At 39.2% G+C, this 17,874-nt stretch overlaps 1 protein-coding gene across 4 annotated transcripts in view; it reads left to right on the top strand.

Annotated features, from left to right (window-relative positions):
- GALNT18 (polypeptide N-acetylgalactosaminyltransferase 18) overlaps positions 1-16,115 on the top strand; it is a 274,192-nt gene extending 258,077 nt beyond the window's left edge. For 3 of the 4 annotated variants that reach the window (XM_075755180.1, XM_075755182.1, XM_075755181.1), the window contains exon 12: positions 15,631-16,115. In XM_075755180.1, the coding sequence (XP_075611295.1) occupies positions 15,631-15,777 (147 nt within the window). In that variant the 3' untranslated portion in view covers positions 15,778-16,115. Of the gene's footprint in view, positions 1-3,355; positions 3,421-15,630 lie in introns of those variants that run through there. The other variant, XM_075755183.1, reaches the window with a different exon arrangement.
- Positions 16,116-17,874: the final 1,759 nt, after the last annotated feature.

Below are 17,874 nucleotides of genomic sequence, written 5' to 3'. Positions count from 1 at the left end.
AGAAATTACATGAGGCAGAGAGGATAGAATTACAAGAATTACATGGTAGTAAAATGGTCAGAATTTTACTAAAATATTAATTTAAACATGATATCAAGGAAGCTGGCATTATGAACCATTAGGAAAGCAAAAACTAACCTCAGTTGCCACCGAGTTCCCTTTATTTAGTACTAAACAATTAATCCTGCTCGCACCCTGTGAGCTCCTTCTCAGCAAGGAGCAGGTGTACATGCAGAGTGCTGGCAGGGGCAGTCTGCTCCCCTGTGTAACCAAATGCTTGCAGGAAGCATCCAGTCAGCCGTGCATGTGCGTGACGGTCACTGTTCACGTGCTCAGTAAAGCTGCTGGCCTTGGGACTGCCATAGTGATTGCATTACGTGGGCTGTTGTGTGACAGAGAAGGAAGGGGCTCTGATGTAGGAGGTGGAGACCAGTGCCCCTGGACAGGTAACTCCTTGCTACAGCTTTCAGTAGAAACTGCTTATGGCCAAAACCATGCTCTACTGAACTGACCATCTGATACTATCAAGTTTGTTCTGTGTACTAAGAAATACTACATTCTAAATGCTGCAGTCAGGTTTTTTTGGAGGGAGTGTATTGGTTTGTTTTTTTTAAGAAGTTTCTTAGTTTCCAGTTGTCTCAGGTTTATTGCTGATAGAAAGGCAGTTGTGACATAACACCTGGCCTGAGTGAAATTCATCTCTACGTACATCACCTGGGTGACAGCAGATCATCTAGAAAGTACACTTACGGCATGTAAGGACTCCTCCAGCAGCATAACAAAGGCAAAAGGAGGAAGTTGTTTTCTGTAGTTACTCTTTATCTTGAAGTGAAGTGTCTTCATGTTTATATTTAGTTGGCTAGGGATGTGACTGTCTGTTAAGCTTCTAACCAGACTAGCTATGCTGTTGCTATTTGCTGTTGTGAGAAATGTGGCAGGTGAGGGCTCTGTGTAAAAGAGAGGTGTAAGAAAGGATACGAGGCAGAGCTAAAAACCTGAGAGACGAACCCTTGTAAGGCTGTTCCATGCTGAATTCTTTCTAGTGTAGCAAGCGCTGTTAATTTAATTTAGCTTACAGTGTGGTTGCCATAGAAAGGTAAGAAGAGTGTGCATCGATAGGGATGGACACTCATTGCAGACCTCATGGGAGGGAGAGGCTGTGCAGAGCTGATGCTCAGCACTATCATGTACCCACGTCCACTAGCAGTCGTGTCTGCCTCTGATGCTAACGTTGCTTTTACGTGTTATGGGGAATTGTGATGCTAGTCAGTGCTGGAGGTTTCCACAGGAAATGTGCCAGTTCAGAGGTGTTCAGAGGGGGTGCTTTATGCTATCCCAAGAAGCTGTAAATAAAATTTGTTGCTGACAATTGTAGCTACCATAAATACAATTTCCCAAATATCGTAGTAGGAATTGCTTTGGAAGGAAAAGGGAAGATATATGAGAGCGAATTAATTACTCAGTTGTTACAGTATTCCACAGATAAACATGAGGATTCAGATCTCATTTAAACAGGTATTAGATAATAGATTAAATAGATATTCTGTGTAGCTATATAAAGAAAGAATAGACCTTAAAATTACTGAAACCATTTACATCTTGTTCCTCCTACAGATTTTGGCCTTTGCCAGACAGTCATTCTGAATTATTCTTACCTGCATTTACCTTATGAAATTGAAGGATGTGCAATACTACTGCTAGGTAGAACCATTACCCACAACCACATCCAAACAAGTAAGGGAATGCAGGGTGCAGGACTGCGTGGCAAGATTAAACTGGAGGCATGTAAAGCAAGCAGAGAATCTCTGTACCAATTTCATATGCCCCCTTGCTGAGCAGACACAGTGCAGAAGCAGATGCTAACACCATTGAACAGCGGACAGTTTCCTTCTAATGTCCACTCCTGGTTGTCGACATAAGCCAAGGACATCGGTGTACAAGAAGGATTAATTTCAGAAGAGCAGTGTGTCTAAGGGGACAGTTGTCCCCATAAACTTCTTCAGATTCTTCCATTCTGAGAGCCATGGGGTAGAAAAGCAGCATCATTAATTTATCAAGAATTTGAATTTATGCTCTACTTCTAACCCCAAAAGATGCAAATAAACTCAATATGTATTTGCAGTATAAGACATGCTGTACTACTATACAGTATAATTATGCAGTGCTATCTGCCTGACAGCTCAGAACAGAAAGTGATTGTGATCCTGTCAAAAAGAAATATAGATTTTGATCCTGCAGGAGAAATATAAAGAAAAACAGAACCCAATTATTCAATTAATTGAGCCAATAGACTAGGTTAAGTAAGTCCTTTATTTTTAGTGAGGCTATCTGATTTTTAAATAACCAGTGTTACCAAGTTTTAAACCTCAGCCACAAAAGAGCACTCGCACTAGCCCCAGGGGCCCCACTGCAGTGTTGGTGTGTGGGTCCAGTACATCAGCAGCACTTGCTTCTATACTCAGCTACTCTTTGCCCATCTTTGATCAAATATTACCCTAGCTTGCCTGTACTTAATATTTTAACAAACTGGATAACTGCACAAGGTGTTACAGCTAGAGGACAAGGAACCTGAACCATTGTTCTGCTTAGACATGAGAAAATGATAGTTAATGTTTTAATTTTCTTTTTGGTCTAGTAAATTTGTCCCTAATTCATGTGCAACTTAACCAATATTCTTGTCATATTAAACACTTTCAAAAAACCAGATGTATTAGAGTATTTGTTTTTTATGCTCCTTGAACTGTCTTTTATGTAAGCCTACAAACTTTTTAGTCCCATTTATGCAGAATGGAATTGTTTAAAGCATTTAGTCTTTTTCCATTTTGAATACTTGACTTCAACTTAAATATGAAAATGTATATGCAAAATACATGCATAAAAAATTAAATACCAATATTACTATATAATTACTATATACTGTGTTTTAACAACTGGTGTTAACTTTGCTTGCAGTTATTGCTGTAGTTAGTGGTAACCAAAATTTCCTTCTATAAGTAAGTTTAGTCTTCTATTTGGAGTAACTGTCTAGTAGCAAGTTTTAATCTTTGCAAATTAGGTTTAGAACTTGCCAGCTAGAAAGTTTGTGTGTGAATACAGGAGTAAAACGAGCTTTTAGTGGGTGCATTTTAAGTCTTTTCCAGCATATCATATTATGCAGTATTTACTCTCCTGAGGACTACATTTAAGCTCCAAAGACACTTGTGCTGAATTAATTTAGAAGAAAGTTAACACATACCGATGTTTTTCCTTCGAAACAGATATGCTATTTGCATATTTTAGCATATAATTTTAAATACCACATTTATTTACAAAGAACTTATTTGTTATAGTTCCACCTGATTTTTCCTAATTTCAGATGTCCAGATAGGCTCCATCCAAAAAATCACAGATGACAGCTTCTGCTGACAAGGTACCGCGTGGCATTATAATGACAGATGTGCAACAGAATGATCAAATTCAGAATGTTTTCTACAACTTGACTGATAAGCAACACATAGCAAATGAAGTGGCTGGGTTTCAGGAGATCTGAGGTCTGTTCTTGGCCCCTCCTTTGCATTACTGGACCAGTCACTTCTTGGGTTCTGCATTCCTCAGCTGCAAGATAGATGGATGTATTTTTACCTTTAGCATACCTCTTTTATTATTTCTAACTTCCCAGACGAAAACAAAACTCTGTCCAGTGGAGACAAGAACAATATGTACATAAGATGCTTAAGGTTTGGCTACCAAGTAACACCCTACATCCAATCCAAGAAGCAAATACTTGAGAAAAATGTTCACTTGGAAAGCAAGTAAATCAGAATGCAATAATGATATATATGCCAAGAAAAGAGGGTTTGTTATTCAGTGAGATGATCAGGCCATCAAGTCTGGTATCCTGAACCTGACAGTGATGATACTCAGTATAACAGACAAAAAATAGATTATTTACATTATTGTCTGAGTAAACTGTACAGAATTTGTGCTGCAGCTGCAAGGACATGCCTTTTGCAGTATCAGTTATAATCAGCTAAGAGATCTCTGTGGTTACTAGAGAAAAAGTCATTTTCGATACCTAGATACTGTGACCAAAGTCCCAAAGAGCCCAACCTAAATTCCCATGTTAGAATATGCAGATTGATTGAAATACTATTGCAAATTCATTTCTTAATTTTCTTTAGTTGGTACTCCATTTATTTCTTGGTCTCTAGAGACTTGTTTAATCATAAGCATTTAAGGACAATGCAGGCAGTTCAGTTTCTGGGTTAAAATGAGTTAGGAAGCCTTCATATTGATTACTCAGATTAGAAAACCTAGATTAATTGAATATACCACTGTGGTGGGTTGACCCTGGCTGGTGCCCCGGTGTCCACCAGAGCCGCTCTATCACTCCCCCTCCTTCACTAGACAGGGGAGAAAAGGTATACCGAAATGCTTATGGGTTGAGATAGGGACAGGGAGAGATCACTCACTAATTATCGTCACGAGCAAAACAGACTGAACTTAGAGAGGGAATTCATCTAATTTATTACTAAGCAAAACAGAGTAGAGGAATGAGAAATAAAATCAAATCTTAAAACACCTCCCCCCACCCCTCCCATCTTCCTGGGCTCAACTTCACTCCCGGCTTCAACCTCCTCCCCGCCTCAGCGGCACAGGGGGACGGGGAGTGGGGGTTACAGTCAGTTCATCACACGTTGTTTCTGCTGCTTCTTCATCCTCAGGGGGAGGACTCCTCTCATCGTTCCCTTGCTCCAACATGGAGTCCCTCTCATGGGAGATAGTCCTTCACAAACTGCTCCAGCGTGGGTCCCCCATGGGGTCACAAGTCCTGCCAGCAAACCTGCTCTGGCGTGGGCTCCTCTCTCCATGGGTCCACAGGTCCTGCCAGGAGCTTGCTCCAGTGTAGGCTTCCCACGGGGCCACAGCCTCCTTCAGGTGCCTCCACCTGCTCTGGTGTGGGGTCCTCCAGGGGCTGCAGGTGGAATCTCTACACCCCCTCATCCTCCCTCCATGGGCTGCAGGGGGACAGCCTGCTTCACCATGGTCTTCACCACGGGCTGCAGGGCAATCTCTGCTCTGGCACGTGGAGCACCTCCTGCCCCTCCTTTTGCACTGACCTTGGTGTCTGCAGAGTTTCTTACATCTTCTCACTCCTCTCTCTGGCTGCAAAAGCGCTCTCTAACTGTTTTTGTCTTTCTTAAATATGTTATCACAGAGGCGCTGACTGGCTTGGCCTTGGCCAGCGGCGGGTCCGTCTTGGAGCCAGCTGGCATTGGCTCTGTCAGACACAGGGGAAGCCTCCAGCAGCCTCCCACAGAAGCCACCCCTGTAGCACCCCCCCGCTACCAAAATCTTGCCATGCAAACCCAATACAACCACACACACAAAAGAAATGAAATTGTCATTCAGTATTTTTGTTTTCCAAAGAAGTTACATTTTAGTAAGAGTTACATCTCACAAAGAAATAGGAATGCGTATTTTCTCTCATCTGAAACCCATAAATCTTTGGGATTTGTTAAGATATCTAGGGAAAAGGTCTCATCTTTCCTAGGGAAATTACAAAAAATCTTGAATTTTCTACTTGTGCTGAAAGGAGTTTCTTATTTGGCTGAAGATGAGTAAGTAGGTATCCCCTATGCTGCGTTTGGTAAATAATAATGTGAACTTTCTTCTTTACATTAGTTTTCTAGGTATGCCATGTTAGAACAGTATTTTTATCTATAAGGAGAAAAAGAGAAAGAATGCTCTTAGGCAGTACGATGCTCTTAGGTATGTTCTTCAGGTGCATGCTGTGAATGGCTTTTCAACTAATATTGCACCTTGTGCACACTCAGAAGTGGGGAGGGAAGACATGTTAACAAGAGTTCTGCATAGACAAGCAATGCAGAATGAGCCCTAGAAGGCAATGTATACAGAAGTGATGATTGCTTCAAAACCAAACAATAAAGCAAAAGCTAAGAATACATAATTTGCCACATCACAGATCCAAAAATTAACTAGATTAATTACCTTATCTAGAAGACTGCCTCAGGCAGTGGGCGATGCTTGCTGTTTCACAGAAATGAGCTGTATTCTGAGCCAGCAGTTCACTGTGACACCAGGAGGAGGATTCCCTTCTTGACCCCCAGTGTGCTCTCTTCGTGAAGACTGAGATACTGAGATTTGATTTCTCTGAATGATTATCTCAACATGCCTGTAAAAAGTTGTTTAATCAGTGCTCTTAAAATTAACCCAGTGCACTACAAACATGCAGTTAGTCCCTGAACATTGATGCCTGTGACAATGAATTCAACAGGTTACCCACATAAATCACAGTAGTTGTTGCAAATTTTTAACTCTAACAATCTTTTTTTTTCTTAGAAAGTTCATTTACCAGTTTTACACTGGTATTCACAGGTATTCATACTTCTGATCATTGAAGTCAGATCCCACTAATTTTCATTTATATATCTTAAACAATTTTTATTTCATTTTAGTACATTTTCTAATTCCCCACCATCTGAATATTCCATCACACTTTAAAGCATCTTTGTTGCCTTCTTCTGTCTTCTGCTTTAGACATCTTGAAGCAAACCTAGATCAAGGCAGATAAATCAAGCCTGACTTGTTTGCAGAAGTCATTTATATGTAATCACAGTATGAAAGAGAAAAAGGTAACTTTTCTAAGCTTTTCACAAAATGTATTTATAAACCATGCAAATAAAGCCAATGTATCCAACACTCCTGTCTTTTTTTCCTAGTTATACTATTGTTTCTCTATATTGACAGCTACTGTATGGCACAATCCATGAAAAGAAAGACTGTATAAGAAAAAAAAAAATTTTTTTTTTAGTTAGAGCAAAATTACCCTGCAGAAAACACTGGTGCAGAGCATTAACTCTGGATTCTTTTCTATAAGCCAGGTCTTACTCAAGACTGCAGAGATACTGAGAAACACAGGATTTACCTATAGCTAACACTCCTGCTAGTAGAAGGAGGTATAAAATGTAGCAGTTGTTGTTCTAATTCAGAACTTTAGCGTATCGAAGTTAGTGGCCAGTGACTACTCGGTATGGCGGGTTCTGCATTGCCAGTTTTCTGAATGCTCCCAAGTAGGACAGCAGGCGGTATATGGCAAAAGGAGGATGCAGGAGTGACACACACGAACAGCATGCCCTTTAAAAGATAAAAATTTCAGAAAATGTCAACCTATGAATCATCTCTCACCAACGTTTATTTCTGGAGCTTCCTTTTTTTATGACTGTCAGTTCTCAAAAATGCATTCAATTTATTTCTAAATGAATTGTCCTGTTAACTTGTTACTCCGGACAGCAGCTGTAGTCAGAGAAGCCACGCACATCATTAGCAACTGCACAGCATAAAGCATGAAGTCCTTTTCTACAAAGGACTTACTTATTAGCCAATCCTTGCTATCAGAAGATAAACATAATACATCATCATCTGGATTTGTTGCCAAAACCAAACAATACGTTCAGCTGTAAATTCTGCATTTACCCATAATTATCAAGGCTATGTATGGATAAAAGATTCCCTTTGAAAACTACTTTCCACTCCCCTCCCACACACCCTAGAAACAATGTTCAATAATTAATTTAAAAAAAAATCATACTGTATACCTAGAATATTTGTTTCTGCAGATGTTTTTTCTAATAATACGTCAGAACGATTTCCTGGCCACTGCTGATACAGTAATGATTCGTGTTTACTTTCTGAAAAATCCCTAATGATCTTTCTAGTCTGGCTAATGTATTCTACTCCAAAGCCTGCTTCAATTTTCTTAGTTTCATCACCATTTTCTGCAGTAAAATGTGTTTTCAGCTATCATATCCTGAAGACCCTCTTTGTATTTCAGTGAAGGCTTGAATTTATTTCTTTGCACGGTATTATGTTCTTAATCTTGCTATCAACAATGGGCTTTTGTAATCATTTTCAAATCTGTGGTAAAATTTTCTACATATGTGGAAAATATTACTGATTGGTATAAATCCATACATGCCATTTCTGGGTTTTATGCTGTGTCTCTAATTTGTTTCCTATGCCAATTACATTCTCTGTATGAAACTGCCTTTCCTATTGCCAGGTTTAATTGCTTTTACTTAAATACTTTAATTAACAGTATTGTGTATTTCCACATCCTCAGGATTTAACTATTACACCTTTAGAGGGCTGTGCTCAGAACCTAGACTGCTCTACATTAATGTGGCCAATCTACATTAAACAAAACAAAATTATTGCACAGTCCACTAGTTGCTAAATCCTAGTTTGGACCTACAGATGAGGCTGCATCATGTCATTTGTCACAGCTGCAGTATTAAAAATTTGTTGCAGCAATAAAAAAAATTAGCACTTATGATTATATAAAATCTGGACACTCAGAAGTCTCGGTAGTGGAATGAGACAAAGTGTGATGTAGGTATTACATTGTAACTGTTGAATGATGCATCTAATTTTATTGTCAGAGGAAGTTTCATAGTGTTTACTCATTGGGTACCAGCGAGTGGATTTAAGACCAGTGCTGGGATGGCTACCTGACAGCAGAACCTGAGTGCAGGAAGAAAAGTGAGGAGGAGGAAAAAAAATAATTTCATTTTAAAAAAATTATTTCATTTTTTTTCCTTAAAAAATGGTTTGGCTGATCTCTATTCTAACTCCACCTATGCTTATGTTGTACACAGCAATTAGTTTTGGTTAATATTGGAAAAATAAATTCACATTTTAAAAGTGTCTGGAAAAGATTCTCATTTGCCTATCTAACTGTAAATACTGATAAATAGCTGACAGACAACACCTTTTTAATATATAACACTGCTGTATATAATATTTCATACACATAATAGCAGTTAAATGCACCTTACTTTCACAGTAGTCATATCAAATATATTAGGAACCAAGTGCCTTTGAAGAAGAGCAACAGCTAACAATATACTTCACTGAGGAATATTTCAATTTAAATAGTTAAAATTAATTTTTGAAAGACTTGAACATCAAAGAGTATGTTATGTCTGCTTTACTTACAGAGTACCTGTTTGCCAAAGAGTTGGAAAATATGTCAGACTGTTTTGGATTTGAGAAGGAATGAATCAGTTACCTATAGATACCATTCTATATACCTATATGCTTTATACAACTATAAAGCAGAAATTCTAAACTCAATAACATCATCCAGTATTTCCAAGCAACAGGCAATACTGTAAATACATTAATTACTGTATAGGATAAATTGTTCACTTTTTCCTATGAACACTTTCTCACTGCAGCAACATCCATGCAGAAGTGACCACATAGAAGAAAAAATGACTAGTAAAAATCGAGGAATTTTTTTAGGACTAAATTTGGTGTAATAACAATCACTGAAAATTTACCCCAGTATTCTGGGGAAATGAATGAGAAGATCATGCATTTGATTTGGAGTAGAGATTATCGATGTTATACATACACCTCAGCATAGTTCTTTGGTTCAAATGTATCAAAGCAATAGTGAAGATTAGAGTGTCTGTCTCAAAGGTAGAGCAAACCTGTAAATATTTGAGGTCACTGATTGAGGTACAAATAGAAAATTATAGACTAGTGAATGCAACCATCTATATGGCATATGTGAGATCGGCTACACTTATTAACCTTGGAACACCTTTTTCTGAAATAGCCATGGTTAGGCAAGCTGGTAAGAGCACTTTAGGTAGAATAACATGAGCTTGAATGGGATGAGCAAAAAGTAGGTTTAATCTCTTTAACAAAAGGGTACACTTTATAGTAACTTGTTAAAAAGAGCTATCAGTCTCATTTTCAGTAATGCAGACAACCTCCAGTGTTCATTTAATATCCCTCATTTTTACAAGTGATCAAACCCTGTCTTAAGTTTCATGCCCAAGAGTGTGGTTTTTTTCATGAAGCCCTGGTTCAGTCTACAGCAACAACCTCACTTCCCTGTTCTCCCTTTCTACATTGCTTTTTCTGGGAAATCTGGAAACCCCCGTACAACAACTCGCAGCTCACAGAACCCATCACACCTACCTAAAGGACTGCAGTGTCATGGATCACATCTAGCAGATGTGCCAAGTACAAACAATGACTAAGTCGACCAAGTCAATCAGATGTTGTGAATTATTTATTCAGCTTTAACGATGCCACATATCCACATTCCAATCCTTCCTTTAAAATACCTAAACTATGAAGTAGCATCTCTCTCCTTTTCCTGCGGAGTGGTTTTTTTTTTGTTCATGTATCAAAATACAACCTTGGCAAGCTGACTTCAGAGTAACAAAGAACAGAAAATTACTTGGTTCTTGCTGAAAAGAATTCTTACTGAGGAAAATCAGAGAGTAAACATAATGGTAAATTTCTGTTAAATACAGCCAGAAATAAAAAAAAAGTTTACACTGTGAGCAGTAAAATGTCATCTGATTAAAAGTCCTGTCATTCAGCACAAAAGATAAATAACCATAAGGTGAGATTTTTGGCAAGAAAACCAATGACCTGTTCAGAAATTTTTGGCTGGGTATATGTTTACAGAAACTTCTTAATGCATCTTTTGTGATGAAGTGAGAACATGCTTTCTTTTGAAGGGAGTTTATCTGAGGACCGTAACAGGGTATATAACCCCCGTTCTGCAGCAGCAATGGTATGGAGGGGCAGGAGACCCAGGTTACATGGTGCGTGTACACTGTACATATTTAGTTACAAAAAAATGTATTTAACATCTCTGGTATTTGCGAAGAAAGCTGTACCAATGCTCTCTCCTATTTGTAGCCCTCTGGATAGGAAGCCTTCCAGACATGGGAGAGACTTGCTGACAGCTTTCAACTAAGGCTGGTTCTGCAAGGACCAATATTCCAGAGAGGGCCCATCCCACCTCACTGCCCTGCAGAACAAAAATGGGAAGGGGGAGGTCCACGCGTTCACCATCCCCCAATAAACCAGAACAAAAACCACAGAACAGTTCAGCAAATACCGTCCAATGACTTTGCACAGCTCATTAGTATTCCACCTCTAACCTAGAATATGTAAGTATATACTTGCAACATGCTGCTCCTTCTTTTAGAAAAAGTTGGTCTTTACATGTGAAAGATGTGCAACAGTCCTGCATGGGACTGCCTAGAAGCATGTTGGACCTTGTACTGCAGTGATTTGTGGGCACATCAACTGGTATTTTTAGATGCCATATTATTGGATAATAATACTTTAGTGGAAGACTTGAAAGGAAATCTCTTACCTATTGCAGATACGCAGAAAATACAGTCATTCTAAAGGAAGGCAAAAGTGTTGCTTTCCACTGTGTGTGTTATGTCACATTCCAACAGCTGTTGGTCATAGCAGAATGCGTGACCGGAGATAGTGTTTATATTAAAAGTATCCTTATGAAGCACTCAATCAGTTTTACATGTGTGTATGGTTACCAGCAGGAGTTGAGACCATTTGTGTTTCTTGCAGGAATTGCTTCAATTTGCTTTGCAAATCCCATCAAGTTTTCAGTCAAACTTGTTAGTGCTGTCACGTTTAGTCTATTTTTATAAAACAGTTGACCTGGATATTTATTTATCCTCTTGAGACTTCTACCGCCGTTGAGCTGCATCTCATCATCAACGCTCTTAATCCTAATTCTGTTCAACTGGGCAGAATTCCTCTTGTTTCAGCCTACAGAATTATATTTTATATATCATGATTAAAGATGTTTACCCCGGCTATCAATTTTTTTGCCTTTAAGTTGAAAAGCAGAGGTCATACCGAGGATGGGGAAAGGGAACCAGATAGGTAACCTGCCTTTCACTTAGCGTGAAGTGTAGAATTACAAGAAACCATTTTGCTGAGCAAGCAGTAAACATGACTGCCAGAGTTTTACACAAGTTTTACTAAATAGTTATTAAAAAATAATTAACTAAAAGGACACTATTTTTTCTGTAGGTGGCTTTAGGGTTTCAAATGCTAATCATGACAACAGACTGCATAAACCATTTAGGAATACTGTAATTTGGAGGCCAAGCCAGTCAGAGTAGCAAAATATAGTGTTAGCATTCGGTGCCTCAGTCCTGCTTGCTCACATCTTTCAGTGGAGTTCTTCAGTTCATGATTAATGATTAAACAGTTCGCTAGTTCAGGCCTTGCAACTTATAATGGGTGCACTGTCATCACCAATACCACTATCACAGGCTTGCATTAAGCATGTGAAGGGGGGGGGGATTAAAAAAAATGAACAATTAAGTAGGCTAACAAAAGGACATTTTAAGCAAGCACTACATAAACACTTCTCCCTGTACTTCAGTGCAAGTCTTTCATTTATATGCTTACTGAAAGGAACCAAAGCTGTGTAGACTGCATCTTCTTAGGGATTAAGCAATGGTTCTGCACAGACCTGACATCTCTTAGGAGCTGAGTTGTTCTGTTTCTAACAAGACTCGAGCCTTTATGTTTCTCTTTTGTGCGGGGAAAAAAAAAATCATCCTGCTAAAAGCATCCCTGCTCTCTAAAACACTCAATTCACACATATTAGCCACTACTTAACTTTGGTGTCTCTTTTATGTTCCATACAGCAGCTCCTGTGTACTCAGCAGGGTGATTTTTCAGTAGCCACTGCAGAGTGCTTTGCAGCACATCAAAAAGAGCTTCCTCAGCTTTTTATCTCCCCAGTCACTTGTTTCTGTTAAATTTCACATGAGGGTACATGAGGAAAAAAGAAGGAGGGGGGGTGGGCATTTTGAGTGGGTGGTTTTTTTTTTTTTGTTACTTGCTTATTTTGGTTTTCCTTGGGAGTGGTTTACACTTTGTTTATGTAGCTGCCTGTATTAAAGTATTTTGCATGAATACATTTACTGTAACACCTATGTGTGCTCTACGAGATTTAGAATAGGGGAAACTGTCTACACTGTGACCATGCTCCCTCCTCTACCCTGAAATCCTCAATGGCCATAGAAGGCATTTGGGCCCATTCAAGTGAAAGAAACCCTTGACCACTGAAATAAATGGGAGCTAGGCAGAAATTCCAACTCAGCATGGCAGTATTTAAGCCTCAGTGCTGTGGCTGCCTCTGCCTAACAGAGCTCTAAGTTAGGTGACTAGGCCCCATACACAGTCCCTGAGGAGAAAAAAAGTAGGCACCGAAAAAATGGGATTCCCAAAGTGCAGCCAACAAATAGGTGTTGGCCAGCCCAGCTGCTGAAGCCCACTAGACCTGAGCATCCAACTCATTCTTCTTCATAAGCATAAAAGTTGTCCTCAAGATGGACACCACAGAGTTCCATTCAGAGATTTTGGGCAAGGAGAGTTGTACCAGGGAAACACTTGTGTTTTAGCTGTCATGCTTTACGTAAAAATGGAGAGAATTAATTCTGTTCCTTCACTTAAGCTCATAAGTTAGAAATTACAAGAGAGGTCTAAAAGTACCATGCCCAGCTTCATATCCCAGGTCCAAAAGTCCGGCAAGTAATGGAGCTGAACTAGTCTCCCACAACTGGTTAGCTTTCTGACAAGACAGAAAGTGGGACAACTTCTTTCTCCTGCTTCCTTAGTGCAAGATCTGAGCTGAGGATGTCAGACGCCAAAACTGAGATAAGGACAAACTGATAAATGAAAGATACAGAACTAGTTAAATGACAGCAACACAAACACCTCCAGCATCAGTTGGAAGCACAGGGAAGTTGATCTCAATTTGGGGTTTAGGTAGAAACAGTTGTGATAGGTAAACTGTAATTCCCAATTTAAACCCAGGGAGCTGACCCTGGGTGCCATGTGGCACTGAGTCTATGCAGAGAAAAAGCATAATCAGTTTTCATTTAGAATAGAAACCGTATGTTTTGCTAGAAGAAACAAAAAAACCACAAACCATCACTGTTTCTTTTGACAATTAGAAAATACCCATTACCTTAGAGTTTTATATCTGAAGGACCTACTTCAAAGCTCATTGAATTCATTTGGAAAAAAAAAAACAACCCCAATCTCACCACAGTGAGCTTTAAAAGGCCAAAGTAACTTGGGAGGAGTAGGCTGTGTGTGTAGGATAAGGCAACAAATAGCATATAATAAAGCTTTGATTAATTTCCCATCCTAGTTTCATTGTCAAGCAGTTTCATTGCTTATGGATAGTTTGGAGTTTATGCTCCCACCAGACACCCAAATATAACTACATTAGTAATATGAATGTCAATAACAGTTATACAGAAAATACAGTTCACTCAGCATTTTGTTATGGAGGTATATTAAAATGCCTACTGTATGCCTGTCTGTCTAGTAAAGTAATCAGTGAAAATTCTATCTAGACTGCACGTAGGCATACCATGGAGGATTTAGGGGAGCCTCATGTTTTGAATTTTGTGGATTATTCTAGAAATGGTCTCTTTCTTACCCAAACCCGTATTTAAAACTTAGAGCTTTCAAACCTAATTCTGTATTTCATTAGCCAGGTCCAAAAAATGTTTTTAGAAGTCACTTCTCAGAGAAAGTACTTAGTATTACTGGTAGGATAGGAGGAGAGGAGAGCCCCCGGCACCTGTCTGAACAAAGCAGAACCTGTACTGAATGGCACGAGCTACCCTTGTCTGAGGAACAGCCTTCTCTGAAAAAGCAAACTCAGCATTTCTATGCGATTTATGCCAATATCCTTGTGATTACAACAGAAATCTATCACAGTTATGACTTTCTAATGCAAGGTATAACACAGACTTGAACAAAACTGATGAGGTGGGAGTTTTTGCATGGGGTTGGGTGGGTCTTTTTTTTTTTTTTATAGCAACCTTTTTTTTCCCCACTGTACAAATAAGTAATTTAGATGTGGCTGCTCTTTCCATACTTCAACTATACTAATCTGTACTGATTTACACTCCGTTCTTTGATTTGCAGATTAAGCCAGTAATTCTCTACTACACAGGTCCAAGATACTCTAGAGGAAGACAGACTTTCAGACTTCTGTGCGAATTACTCTGCTCACTATGTCTTGGAAGAAACTTGCCAGACACTAATGTGTACAAGTTATCTATCTTTATTAGACAGGAGAGAGGGTGAAAGAACCAACTGAAACCAGAAGTAAAGGGGGAAAAAAGTAATTTATGTCACCCACGTGATGATTTAATTGTAATTTAGGTCTATAGTTAACTGTGTGATAGCCCCAGTGCTGCAACTCAACAGTGAATATGGCAGTATTAAACTGCGAATTGAACGGACTCACTACTGAGGATTAGCAACATAAGATTTAAAAGACAGTTCATTTCAGAATTCAAAGAATAAACACTTTTTGCATTTTATCCTACATACAGGACACCCCTGGCCAAGGCACTTACCATCTTTTGCCTTTTTTTTTGATGTTTCAGAGGTGCAGCAGAGCCACTAAACTAGTTAACTGAAGCAAACAGGAAAGCTTTTAGCTCATGGTTAAAAAGCACGGCTAGAAACAGAGCTCCATTCTAGAAACCCCATTTGCTGAACCAGGCAATTGAGGCTGTTCTAAACTGCATCAGAGATTAAACCAGCCTGTGACAAAAGAACCTTCATTCCAAATTCAACCTCATGCTTATCTTGTCTCTAACTGAAACATTTTTCACAGTAGCAGTGGACTTTAGTAGACAGACAATGGAATGTTCTGTAATCTATATTATCACACAGTAGCAATGTAACAAATTCACAATGTTTAATCCAAATACTTCTCTTTTTTTCCTCATTTTAAAGGGAGGTCCAATCCAGAACCGAAAATCCAAGCGTTGCCTGGAATTGCAGGAAAACAATGAAAATGAATTTGGATTTCAACTGGTCCTTCAGAAATGCACTGGACAACGTTGGTCTATAACAAATGTCCTGAAAAGCTTGTCATCATAGCAGACTAAATTTTTTTACCCATTTCTTTTGCTACTGTGTAGCAAATATTGCATTGTTGCCTGCTGTACTGTATTCCTTGTGCCCCCTCCCCTCCCCCCCCATTCCTTCTCTCCTCTTTTTTGTCCCTTTGGTTTTATTTTGTGAGTGTGTGGAAATTGGGTTTATGGGCTGAAAATAAGACATTTTTATTTCACAATGATGTTTTCATGGCATTTATAGAGAAGCTGAATGACAGGTGATGGGTAGGCTATCCTAAAATATTTTACAACTGTAAATAGGAAACAAATGGAGAATATTTATAACTCAAACTTTTATTGAATAAAAAAGTCCAAACACTATTACTGTCTAGCTGTCTCCACAGAAATCCATTTGGAAGTTAAGTGGTGGTTTCATTGTTTTCATTAACGCAAGCTTGATCTCGGCAAGTTGTTGCCAATTACCAGTATTCTCCAGACTTGTGGTAAAATGTCCCACCTGCACACTAGTAGCTATAGGGAGGGAGGTTTTTCTCCTTTCTCCCTCTAGGGAGACCTGTCTAGGTCACTGTAGCTACCAGTGTGCAAATACAGGGGAAGGTGTGGTGTGTGGAGGTGTATAATATGCACTAACATACTTTTCCTCACCAGTACTACTAAATAAAACCACAGAGAGGGCTCAAGTGAAGCAGGGAAGAGAACTAATTAAAAAGAAGGGGGAAAAAAGCTACAAGAGAAAAGCAACAGCTACTGGAAGAAAAATAAAAAAAAAACAACCCTGACATTTCTCAATGGGTTGACCTCTGTTTCAATGACTGCACTTTCCTACCATTTGTTCATAGTTCTTACAACTTCTTTTTTCTTTTTTAAAATGCACTGTTCCCTGGCTACCACAGACTTGGATAAAAATGGCTCCATCCAAGAGCGACAGTAAAAAAATACGAATTCACTCTGCCTTTCTCCCTGCCTTTAAGGAGGTGTGAATGCAACGCCTGACCACTTCATCTCAGCTAAGACTAGGATGAGGCGAGGAAGAAACAGTCAGATGAGATAAAACAGAACACCAGGATTACTGGCCTCTTTATTTCCAGCTGCTTTTATTTGTATGTAAATTCCCTCTCTTTTATTACTCTATTTGTTCTTTTTATTCTGTTGTTTGTTACCATAAGTAACAGTCATAATCTTATGGAGCTGGTTATGTGCCAAACTGTCTTTTACAGACTGGCTTCACATTCAGGACCAGCTAGCAGTATTGTTTCTTATGACTGTTTAATAAGTCATGTGGCATGTAAATTATACGTGTTCAACTTTCTGCTATATATAGTTACCATACATCTGCTTCTCAGAGAAGAAAATGCTGAGCCAACAACAGGAAAACAGTAACAGCCAATGAAGACAGGCTTAACCACTTTGACCAACTTCAGAGGTCCCTCAGGCCTGTTTGAGTGAAAACCCTGAAACATCATCAATAACCGGCATGTCAGGGTACTACAGCTAGACAAGATAAAGCTGCTTTAATTTTGCCCTGCAGAGAAAACAGGAGGTTGCTACACAAGCGAGCCAAGCCTCCTGCACAGTGGAGGATGTGCAGTGTCCCGGTGGGAGAAGGCTCAGTATACGGCATACACAGCCATTTTGAGCATTCCCAAGTTCTGCCACTGACCAACTGGACTGATTTTTCACAGGCATTCCAGACGAATGAGGAGGAAGCTACACGTTCAGACAGAGAAAAAGCACAGAACTCATAGCATGAGATAAACTACACTTCCTTTCAGCAAAGATACCAAGACTTTAGTGCGTGGAGATGCAGCCATAAGGGAAAACCAAGTAGTATGGATCAAATCGGTCTCCTTCGATTCTTATGGGCCTACTGCACTCTGAGCAGTCACTTTTTTTGAGAAGGTTATGAGCACTAGAGGGAGATAGCTGGCAAAGACTTGACAAAAGTGAAAGGAAGAAGCTGTGCTTTGAACTGTTTCATTTCATACCAAAATGAATACTGTATGTCTAACATTTGCCCAAAGAAGACTGTAGTTATTGCTGATTCCATTGCAGCAGTGTGCTCATGTTCACTGTTAAGTGGGAAAAGGAAAAAAACCCAAAACCCCTGAAGCGAGCGATG

Source organism: Balearica regulorum, chromosome 5 (assembly GCF_011004875.1).
Source record: "Balearica regulorum gibbericeps isolate bBalReg1 chromosome 5, bBalReg1.pri, whole genome shotgun sequence".
Classification (NCBI taxonomy): domain Eukaryota; kingdom Metazoa; phylum Chordata; class Aves; order Gruiformes; family Gruidae; genus Balearica; species Balearica regulorum.
This window is presented reverse-complemented; position numbering and strand designations above follow the sequence as displayed.